Source organism: Parus major, chromosome 2 (assembly GCF_001522545.3).
Source record: "Parus major isolate Abel chromosome 2, Parus_major1.1, whole genome shotgun sequence".
Lineage (NCBI taxonomy): Eukaryota > Metazoa > Chordata > Aves > Passeriformes > Paridae > Parus > Parus major.
The window spans coordinates 122,430,889-122,443,257 of NC_031769.1; the positions used below are offsets into that span (position 1 = coordinate 122,430,889).

General features: G+C 38.2%; 1 protein-coding gene across 1 annotated transcript in view; it reads right to left on the reverse strand.

Annotated features, from left to right (window-relative positions):
* Positions 1-2,976: 2,976 nt before the first annotated feature.
* MRPS28 (mitochondrial ribosomal protein S28) overlaps positions 2,977-12,369 on the reverse strand; it is a 79,923-nt gene continuing 70,530 nt past the window's right edge. The window contains exon 3 of the mRNA XM_015619227.1: positions 2,977-3,282. Coding sequence (XP_015474713.1) covers positions 3,129-3,282 — 154 coding nt within the window. The 3' untranslated portion in view covers positions 2,977-3,128. The remainder of the gene's footprint in view (positions 3,283-12,369) is intronic.

Sequence of the window (12,369 nt, forward strand, 5' to 3'; positions counted from 1 at the left end):
CTGCCCAAACTAAGACCCAGACAAGGTCACTCAGGGATCTGTACCACATGCACAAGGAGATTTCACTGTGCACAGTTCTTGTACATCTTGTACATATACTTGTGCACATTTGACAGCAGAAAATGCAGAGAAGCAAAAATGAATGTGGCCATGAAGAAAAAAGGGAACTCCTAGGGACAGGGGAAACCAGCAGAAAAGAAACCTGCAATTGTTTTGCTGTATGGATGGCTCTAGAAATACCTGCTTGCATTATCAACTTCTACTCTGACATGGAGTAAAAAATAAGAGTAGTCTTACAGATACAGGTCATGCAACTGTTCCATCATGGCTGTTCAGTAATGAACACTGGTGGTTTCTTGCTCTGTCATGGACATGTAGTCTCCACATATTCTTGGTATATGCAGGTATTACAGCTATAAAATGCAGTTGTAACAGCCCACCACAAACACATTTCAGAAATCCCTGCTCTGCCTTTGCAATTCTGCCTTTGGGAGTTGTGTAGAACTGAGGCAATGTGCAATGGGCACAGGCTACTCCAAACAGAGACTCTTCCATGGGACAACTCTTGTATGAAGAGTGTGGAGGGCCAATTAATAACTGAAGGTCACCAAAGATGAACTGTGACAACAACTGGTTCATCAAAGGCCACAAAGACCAGCAGCAGCCTAAAGCCACTGGAGGCTCAAACCTGCAATTTCTATGACTGAGTCAGTTTATGTCAACTCTTTGGTTTCCAAATAGAACACTAAGCTAGACTTGAAATAATGACCATTACAGCCTCTAAAAGCTAAACCTAAACCATAACCTAAAGGCTATCCAGAAGAAGGTTTGATAAAATCACTATCTGTTATCCTACTGTGAAATAACTCTTATTCTGCCCCAAAACATTAAAGCATATGCTTTCTTTCAAATCACTCTTATTGAAGGTTGATCAAGCATGTAGGATGAGTTACGTTCAACAGACAGGATTTCTTTGATGTTTTAAATCCCTCCTGGCTTCTTAAAAAGGCCTTATTTTCCTACTCCAGGGATAGAATAACTCTTTACCTGGAGGCTAACACCCAAAGAAATTCATGTTCAAAATCCCCTAATTAAGATCACTGAGATGAATGAGCAAATTAAAGCAACAAAATAAGCTCTCATTGCTTGTTTCCTTTCTCTAGCTTGGATCCATACCGATTTCAGAAACAAAATTTCAGTTCACAAAACTATAAAAGGATCTGTTGAAACATGCTCATTCCTTCAGAATGGTTATACATTTACCATGTGATTCCTCCTAGTATTTTGGTAAATAAATACCTTATAATAAATATATTCTCCTTGACAGATCATACATGACATGCATCTTGGAAACTTCCCATATCAGGTGATGCCAGGCATTGAATCAGGCTGCCCAGTCAAGTGGTGGCACCACCACCTCTGGAAGTGTTCAAAACACTTGTAGATGAGGCACTTAAGGACATGGTTTAGTGGTGAAGTTGGCAGTGTTGGGTTAACAGCTGGACTCAATGATCATGGAGATCTTTTTCAACCTTAATAATTGTATGACTGGGTCTGCACTGTACCTTTTATTTCAGTGTTACAAGAGGGCAAAGGTGGGAAATTAATCTGCTGTTTATTTGGTCAAAGGTTTTCTTTTAGCCAGAGGTATAAGAAACAATCAAACCACTGTGCATATGGTTATATGCATATGCAATATGGCTGTAGTGTAGGTAAAAGGCACTTCAGCTTTTTTTATATGTTTAAAAAAAATACAAAAACCTTTAAAAAGACATGACAATGGTTAACCTATAAACAGGTTAAAGGTTTTGTATCCTGAAGAAATTTTGTTGGATCATATGAAGACTTGCAGAGCTTGGGTGACAACCTGAGCCACTAGCCAGCTGTGATGTAACAGAACTGCTCCCCATTTCTGCACTGATGCCATCTTATCCAAGCACCTCCCAGACAATGGCAAGGAAAGGGATGTGTGAGCTGTGCTTTCTGGCACTCTGCTTCTTTAGGGATCCCTTACCTCCTCTGCCCTCATGGGACTGAGACATCAATGTCCTGAGAGGCAGAGGGAGCTACACCATCCTTCAGTGGCTCCATCAATGTTCACATGGCCTGCTGCAGCTCAAAGATGAGGGGTCTGTGGATTTGGGTAATACATGCTTAAGCCAGCGGCTGTTTTGCTGAATTTTGTGCAATTTGCTGAATAACATCCATATAAAAGAAACACATTGTCACTGGACAGTCACTGCAGACAAACAGGGCATACTATCTTAACAAATCTCATTTCACTCCAACATTTGGGAAAAATATTGTGAGATTATACAGGCCTTCTTTTGCAATTCTGTGGTATGAATGGTAAATTTCACTTTCCCTCAGAACACTTGCTAGGCACTATGCAGATCAAAAATGACTGTGCAGAATTTAGGCTTGAACAGACCAGAAATTTGATACCAAAAGCTCCAAAAAGATACAGGAAATACCATAGCATGATTCTTTGGTTGTGTGTTCAAACACCCACTATATTTATCTTAAATATATTTACAGAAAACTAAGACCTACACTTGGCCAACTACATTGAAACAGCTTCTTTCCATTTTTATGAACCACCAGAGAAAATTTACTAACATGCATTGGAAATGGGAGCTCTGATTAAAGCAAAGAATAATCTCTAGTTCCTTATGCAGATGGAGATAAAAGCTTTATGTTTTGTAACAGATATTAAACCCAGTATCAGTAGTAAAACATCCTGCAGTGCAACTTGGAAATCAGAAACCCTTGATGTTGTTCTGTATGAAACACCATCCTAGAAGCAGCTCAACAGCAAGCTTGGGACTTCCTCCATGGAAAATCAACATTCCTTTGGGGTAGTATGATGGACTCTGAAATTCTTTACACAAGAATATGAACACATTCAGTTAGCCTGCACCTTTAAATCTAAAGGCAAAGAGCTAGAAAGATGAGTGAATAAAAACGGAGCAAAGATTAGGTACAATGTGCTTATTGTTCTTTATTGATCTCATTTTTTACATGACTAAGTGGACAGAAAATTTTAATTTATTTCCTGAGGAAGCATTTATTTTATGTAATTTGTTACAGAGCACGAAGTGCACGAAGAACATCTCTTTGCAGTAAATTTACTCCTTTTGCTTTGTTTGCTTGCTCTCTGCAAGTCCCAAAAGCACTGCATCAGCTTCCAGCAATGTTGTATCACTGGCTGCCCCCAAAAACCTGGACGTCAGTTCAAGATCCAGCAGTCTGAGACGTACCCGGGTTCCTCTCTGATATTTTCTGTGAAGAGAAGAGGAGAGGGGGAAGAAGATAAGCTTTGTTAAACACTGGTCTTGCATTTCCTAAGGCTCCCTCCTCTCTGCAGATCTAAGTAGCAGCCTCACAGTAAACAAAGTGCTGCAATGAAGTTCAATGATGTTATAATGTCATCAGCATTAAAAACTGATGGGACACACTCCCTACCACCACAGAGCCAGTCTCTGATGATAAAATCCTGCCCATCGAAGAACAGACACCACCAGATCCCACTGTGGGAATGCAGACTCTACAAGAAAGCACTTTATTATATGGGAAACTGTTTGTGTCTTCCATCAAAATATTTTACTGTATCATGCCAATAATTATCTGCAAGACAACATATCATCAAAGGGGAGGAAAAGTCATCATTAGATCACTGGTGACATTGCTACTATCAAAAAGTACAATGCCAGCTAACTATGGTTTATATTCCCAACCCTGGGCCTCGGGCAAGGAACTTTACTTGTCTTATTCCCCCGTCCAAAGAGTGGGCATCATCTGCAAGTTTTTTATTACATATAATTAAAAAGAAACCCCACAACTATTGTAATGAAACATTCTGCCTACAGGCCTCGGTTTTATTGTTTTATGCTCTCTTTTTTCTTTCCTTTTCCTTTTATGTCAGAAGATGTGAGTGTTCAACGTGTTTTTAGAACAGACCCTGTGTTAAGATGGCCATGCCAAATTAGTGAAGATTTTTAAAATATCAGCAGGTTTTATAATGCACCTGGAGAGCTACTGATTGAAGTCCAGCAATAAAATTGAATACTATTCTTCTTTTGAAAGTTTTTTTTTCCCCTAGTCAAAGCATAAAGAGATGAAGATGCAGCAAGCTTGACTTCCTTGAGCAAAAGTAAGAGAACGTTAGAAACATTCTCCAGTAACCAAGAGAAAAAAAATGTATAGGGAAGTCTGGTTGCACCATTTCCACCTTGCTCATTTTCACCTCCACCTTGAGTAGACAATCTTCTCTCTCTGATAATTGTTTGCTAGCATGAAGCAAAACTGAACCAGATTTCAACTTTCTTCAGCTCTTCAAACCAAGATTCATTTGGAAAACTAAACATCTTAAGAAAAGGTCCCGGACTTGTATTCATGGTGGGTTTTGGTTTTGTTTCCTTTTGTTGTTATTTTCTGTCAGTGCTATCTTACATTCATTTCCCTTGTCTCTTGGTTCATCCTGGGTAATACCTGGCTATGATCCAGACTGCAAAGGAAGAGCACTTGGTACCGCCACCCTGAGTAGATATGTGGGTACATAGGGTACTCAGTCAGCAAGAATTCTGCCAACATTCATCCCAACAAATCCTATGATGATCTGCATGAGCCCAGTGAAAATAACACACATTTTCTTAAAAACATAAAAGTGAAGGCCTTTACCAATCCAAAATGCAAGTAACCACTGCTGCAGTGAAAAGTATGGCACAGCTACCAAAGACTCAACACAGCTTATGTTTGGTTGTTACCTAAATAGCTGGAAGGGATCAATTCTGTCCTTTTCTCTGTGAAATACATACATTTCAAAACAGAACAGTTTCACAACTGATGAGAATTATTTATGAAAACTAACATGCAGCATTTCAGCGTTGCTGAAATCAAAAGACAATGCCTAAGACTTTAAAGTGCATGGTATCTTCCAGGATTTGTTAGGCTTATTGAGAAGAGTGGTCCCCAAAAAAGTTTTGGGATAAAAAGGAGAATGAAGAGGAAAGCTCCTCAGAAGTATCTTAAATGAAGACCAGCTGACTAGTAGTTTTAGCCATTTGGGTATATGGGAGAAATTCCTAGAAAATTCTGTAGAACGGGCTGCCTTTGCCTCTAACCATGAAGTTATCCTGATCTTTAACAATATATTCAGCCTAAAACATCAAACTTTATTGCCTTTATCAGTTGGGGGGGGGGAAGATTAGTTTTTGAGAAAGGCTAAAATAAGAGGGAGAGAAGGAGAGATGGAGGAAGAAATGGTCTGTGGAAGCAGGAAAGAAGGAGCAGATACCTTTTAATGAGAAGATAGGCTTGGAAAAAGAGAAGAAGAGATAAATGTAAAGCATATGACAAAAAAGCACTGAAAACACAGGTGAATTCTATAGAAATCTAGGAAACTATACTATATATAGTAGAGCCAAGAAGAGGAAAACATCACTGAAAAGACTGCATAAAACTATTAAAACCTGATACTAACCTGAGATCTTTGAACTACAGCACTCTGTGCTGCTTAAAAAAAATCTTAATATATTTTAAATGTAATAAAACTTAAGTCTAACACTAGTGGTTCTGTAATGAATTTTGAAGACCAGTCATCCCTCTGCCTTTTTCTTCTCTCTTTCCTCCTACAGGAAAAGCAGCTCACCAGTAACCTGGTTACTGGTTACAGTGCTGGTTACAGCAGAAAGCTGTTGAGAAAACTATCTTCAGGGTCCAACACATTTCTACAGAGATTGAACTGAATGAGGTTTAAATTGAATTAGAAGTCCTTTCTCTATTTGACAGCACACAGTGGGAGAGATATTGAACTCCACCTTTATAACTGAAATACAAAATATTACTTTCATCATGCATCAGTTCCTTTTGGGCTGGTTGCTTGACTACAGTGATGTTTTACAAGTATAAGATGAAACTAATTTTTTTCCTAATCAAGCCTTTAAAAGTACTATTTATAACCAGGGAAGTCCATATGGAAAATCTGTGAAGAAACTGTACTTCTCATGATTAACGCATCTAATTTTATGAAAATAAATAAATAAATAAACAATCTTAAGCACAGGCCCCCCCAATTTTAGCACTGCTCACTGTACAGTCTGCAAAGAACTTTTCTCTGATTTCCAGACATGAATTTAACATATATTTGTAATGCAAAATCCAGGCAATTGTATTTTCATAAGAATAATCACAGTCTTCAATGATGCTTCAGTAACTGGAACAGATTCCAGATACTTTAATCGTACTTAATTATTAAAGAAGTTTTTCCAGTCACAGCACATCTGCTTGCAAAAAGATTGTGATGAACATCTCTTTGAGGAGCTGACACAACTGCCAATTTATATGAATATAAACATTTGGGTTTGTGACAGATGTTCCCTACAGCTAAAACACTTCAAGAGTATGTGGATGATGTAGAAAAAGCAGAAACATGAATGCAACATGCAGTGGTGGTCTATCCACCACATTTTAGAGCAAGAGGAAATGATAGGTTGCTCTATGCAACGCAATCATATTCTATCCACAAAGGTATTTATCCTTAAAACAGATAAAACTATCCTATGGTTAAAGCAGAAGCTTGAAGCAGGACCCAGAAACAAAGCAAGCATTTTATTATTTTCAGGAAGAGTGGCCTAGGAAACACAGGACACCAGTGCAAAAGGAAAGAAACCATCTACTTACTCCACTTTGCAAAAGGACTCATTTTATTTGTAAGTAACAATGCTGGTATTCAAGATCATCTTATCCAGTGACCATCAGCAGGTACCACTGACCTTGACCCAACCCCCAAGCACTGTGTTTCTCAAGGATCCCCGTGTCTTCCTCCTACCACTTCCTATTGCCAGGTAAAAGTATTAATTTCACTGAGAAGTTGACAAAGGTGTTTAGTTATATACATAAATGAAGGTATAAGAATTTCTCTAGAACTTAAAATAAAATTATTTTGCAAGCAGGCTCAAAGCTTGATCCACTTTCACAGAATTTATTTACAACAGCTCTGATTTTTAACCCTTTGGGAACCCAGTTTTGAATGGAATGACCCCACCTAACACCCACATTCAGAGGTGGGAACCCAGCAGCTGTTGTTGATGAGCCATGACCCCTTTTCAAGCCAGTGTCCAGAGCACCCACTGAAGCACCACCAGAAACCTTTGCCTGAACGTCAACCAAGGAACAATGGGTCCCAAAAAGCTTCCTCTGTTTTAAATGTGCACCTGCAGGCTTCTCTCCAGCTCTTCGGGAGTGGACAAAGCACTAGGTACAAGGTGTACCTTCCCTCAAACATCCACTTCCAGAAGATGATGTTTAGTTAAGTTAGAGGCAGCCCAAACAACTGTTTCAGTGCTTTGTAATTTTTGAACTGTCATGGAGAAGAAGTAGAAAAGAAGCAAAATTAAAACCCTTTTCCTTATTTGAACCTTAAGTCCATGCAACCACACATCACCAATGTAACATGGAGTGTAAGAGCACAGAGAAAGCACACAGCACAGCCTTGCTCGTGGTGCTAAATAAATTTTAAAAACAAATACAAAAATAAAAGTTTGTGTCCGGTTGCTACATTAAAAATAGGGCCTATTATCCATTTCCTATTCTATCTATTTATCATGCAAATATCAAACTACTGTGTCTTAACTTACAAATAGTACATCTTCCCTTTGCTCATCATATGAGTAGAACAGGGAGCACTTTCAAGCGACTTGGGAGCATCCCTCTGACTCTCTATATTGCTTTTATTGCAGTTTGGTCTCTATGCTGATTCTTTCACTTTTGCACTGAAGCCTTAAATCTCTCAAAATCTTAATGGTAAATTAAAGGGTTTAGCCAAAACTCCCCAAACTCTTCAGTCAAGATTTTAAACTTGTAATTTTAAAGTAATTTTACTATGTGAAAGATATATGAAGAAACAAAAAACCCTAATATTTTTACATAATAAAACTGGAGGGGGAAGATACGGAATGACATAAATTTTAGCTCCTGCTAATCAAGAATGCTAGCAGGGGGAAATGTTTTTTTTAACTTAAACTTAAAAGTCATTCCAGGTTACAGCAAAATGTCTACAGAGTTGACTTGGAAAGCAATGAGCATGTAAAAACAAGGAGGCTATAACTAAAAATGAGGATCCTAATTATACCAATTTTGGCCAAGAAACTGGGACAGTAGTTTTGCAGGTGTGCACTTTCACATGCAAAGGAAGCATCCTTATTACTAAATGGCATTAAGAGCTTTATTCAAACTCTAAATTATACGTGAAGACATAAAAGAATTTTGTTAAACTATCCAGTATTTAAAATTGCATGTGATCACAAATTAGCAAGCAGTCCTTTTCCTATTAAAACTATTCATGTTATTAGTTTAAAATTTAAGGCAACAAAGCTTCTATTCTTGGAAACATTGCTACAAAAATAACAATGCAATTACAGGAATGGTTGAGTCTCACTGGGTCTTGGCTGTATGAGAGCACTTTTTGAAATGAGTGGGTGTTTCCCACTCATATCAAAAGTGCATTCACAGATACCTTCTATTTCATACTATAAAAATACAGGACTGAAATTTTGAGACAAGCAGAATGTTATGGCTCAATGTTTTCCTCTTTGCTAAGGATTTTCAGTCTCCATTGCCTCCTTTTGGAACAACAACCTGTGCAATACAAAGATGAATGAACTTGCTCAGGCTGGCTATGACCATTCTCATCCACTGTCCATTCTTCCGTGCTCTCTATCCCACCCCTCAGGAATGTGCATTTCTGAAGGAAGCAGGAAGGCAGATCTTAAACCTGGGGTTTCATTCCTACACTGATGGTGTAACTTAGAGAATTTGATTTTTTTACACTTTTTGCATCATTATTTTTTAGTGTCCCCCAGCACAGTCTAGTGATGGCTTTCTGCAATGAAAGGAATCCCTGGATTATCTTCCATACAAAATCAATTAATATAAAACACTCCAAAGACACGGTTAGAGTTGAGCCATGGTACTCTCAGTGAATGCCATCAGAAGTCTTGATGCCTTTCATTTTTGCACTGTGAGAATTTCAAAGTGTGTTTTTCAGTTCCATTATTCAAGAGGTTTTGTTTCAGTGCCTTGGCACCGTACAGAACAGTTTACAAAATTCAAAACCATTTCACTTTCTCTTTTTTTTTTATTATGTGAAAGACACCACATTATCAACTTCAGAAAATCGATACAATTCTATTATCTTCAGAATAAGAATTTCAGAAAAGATATAAGAGCAGCAAAGGTAGTGAAATAAATTGATCACTTTCTCTCCAGAGTTTGTATTCACCATTCTTACTACCATTCAAATCCACTCAAAATCACCCTGTAGCTCCTAATTAGTAATACTGAAATGATAAAGCATCCCCAGAAGCAAACCCACCTCTAACTAACTGCAGCCAGCAGCAAAGCAGTGCAGCTGGTGTGCAACAAAGCTGTGTATGGAATGATCAATCTTGTTTCTAGAAAGCATTTTGAAGCATTCCCAGATGAAGCCTGAGCCCATGCTGGTCTCAACTTTGTCAGCAAAGGGATGCCCTACAGCTGGCTTAAGGAGCACAGTTCTGTATGAGTTTTGTACAGGTCACCCTCTGATGCTCCACAGTGAAGGAGCTCTGCAAAAGCACAACACTTCCCAGAAACTTCTCCTTCATTGCCAGTACCGCAAAATTCTTGTTCAGAGAAAATATGGATGAAAAAAGGCTGCTGTCAAGCTGAAGGCAGCACATTTCTACATAAAAATCAACACCTTGTAAAGGGTCTTTTTGCAGCAAGGCACATATTGCACATGTAGCAATGGGGACAGCAATCCTGCATCCAACAGGTCCAGACAGCAGCAATAACACACTGCTTATTATAACATAATATTATAACAATAATACCCTCCCCCTCAGAATGAGCTCCTAGGCAATGCTGGGGCAAAAAGGCCAAATCCCAGTTTTGTGCATAGCAGTGATGGAAGAAAGTAGTAGCAGAAAGGTACTGTGAATTTTGCACAGAGTAGAACATGGACTGTGGAAGAGATACTGGGAGAACAATAGTATCCTACTGACTGTCTTTCTTTAAAGACTGCTAAAGACAGGACAAAGAATATGCATAAAAATGAATAACCATGTAAATATTTTATCTGTTATTAAAAAGATTGAGCTGTCTATACAGAAAGAAAATACTGGTATTGAAAGGTGCTTAAATCTGTCTGGCAAAAGCATGTAATAATCAGGAAAGCAATGTCCAACTAATGCAGATGAGAATGACAATTTGCAAGTAATACTGATGAAGTAGTAAGAAAAAACTCCAAGCCCTGAGACTTTTCAGCCATTGATGGCTTCAGCTGAAGAGATGTCAGAACAGATGTGCTAGTTCAGTTCAGGATAACCTGCTGAAATGTCATGTCTCATGATACAGTGAAGTCCTGAGAGATGACCTGATGGTCCCTTTTGGCTTAAGTTTTATTCATCCATTATTTATTTCCACAGCATCCAGTCATTCAAAAAAGGGATGAACGCTCAAAATAGGATTTTCAAAGCATCTCTGTTCTCTGCAATCAAACACTTCACAAAAATGCTCCAAGGTTGCTGGCTACATTCTGTCAGAAAATGCAACCTCGCTTCTTGTGACTCACCAACCTATTACCACTTCAGCTGTATTTGTTTCATACTTCATTTGCTTTCCTCTTTCCTTGAACTAAGAAAGCAAACACACCTTCATTTCTTCTAAGCAGTTACTGCTTGTGACATCTGCTTAATAATTTTTCAGAACATTTTTGCTCCTTGTGTCAAATCCATACTTCTACAAGGAAACAGGCTATACTCTGCTAGATAGAAGCAGAGATCTAGATTACTCTGCTAGATAAAAGCAGAGAAAAGTCTCTCATACTCTCGGAAGCATTCAGCAAAATGCTTTAAGAGTGTGTGAAATGATCAACTTAAGCAACAGCCATTGTCACCATGTGTTTTGGAACAACAGTGCATAAGCAGATCCTACGGCAAACATCCTTAAAACCATCAGGTTTTATGCACCTGAGGAAGTCCAAAGCTAAACCCCACTTTACACTGACCACCATCTAAAGCAGAAATTGGAAATTAATACACGAAGAGTTTGGGCATATCAGCTAGTTGCTGATGTGAAAAACACCCTGAAGCACTTGAATATTCCTCCTGGACAACTGGAGCTTACAGAAGTGCTAGTGTCACTGCAGGTATAGACACTTGGGAGGGAAAAAAACCTACTGAACAGATTGGTACAAGCAGCAGAATTTGAGAGTCCACCCCATCATTAGGGGTTAAAACAGTATCTCTAGTTATGCTTATGGAGCTGTTCGAAGCTGTAATGTATTGGTCAAGCCTTGGCAGCTTCATTCTGTGGGACTCAAGTACAGGGACCTTGTCACCCTTCCTTGTGTCTTCACTGTTGGCTATTGAGATGCCAGATAGTGAAAGTGGCACAGACATAGGTGAATGAAACATTTAAGTTTTCACTCCTATTGCTAAAAGAAGGTAAATGCAAAGCCTGACAAGAATTGTTTTATAATTGTCACAGAAAAGCATCAAAGAAGCCATTGTGAAGACACTGGCAAGCTCTCCTATTCCCATGATACCAAAAATCATTTGTGTCTGTGACAGCAAAGAAATACAGTCAAAGGTGTCAAATATTTAGATTTAATTATGTTCCAGTCTGGAGATTCAGAGTGTTGGTAGAATTTCTTACTTTTAAATAATTTCTAGAAAGTAACATGCTTGTCATCAATTCAAACAAAACCCAAAGCAGCCAATATTTAATCACTAGAACAAGCAAAAAAAATCTTGCTGTAACTTCTGCTACCATATCTGCAAGAATAAATTTGCATTCACTAAAACTTTTGCTACAGGATTGTTCACTTTTTTAGAGAGGAAATCCACAAAATATTCTATATTTTAAAATGTACTTCATATCACATCAAAGATGAATGCTGTAACCTTTTCTCCACGGCACAGAGAGGTAAGCTTTGACAAATGAAACTTGCAAGAGGTGGCTCCTGTCATCTAAGAACTTGTATCAGATATACCCATGTCATCATACAGTAATTTATGCCAGTTGCTTTCTCAGTCTGTAATGTAAAGCATATCCTTTAACTTGAGAGGAAAATGAAAGAAAGAAATCTGAGTCTTTAGTCCAAATTTTTATATTTTTTCCACCGTTTAAACTATGAAATTAACTATTTTGATTAAAATATTGCTTTGTAACATACAAAATGTTAAAAAATAAGGACTATATATTCAAATATTTATAAAAAATTAGCTACTTATTTTACAAAACACTAAAAACCCCCACAGCCCTTTATGCTTACAGGCACCAGAAGCCAGGCAAACTGCTTAAAAGATGAAAGATCAAGGTACCCAA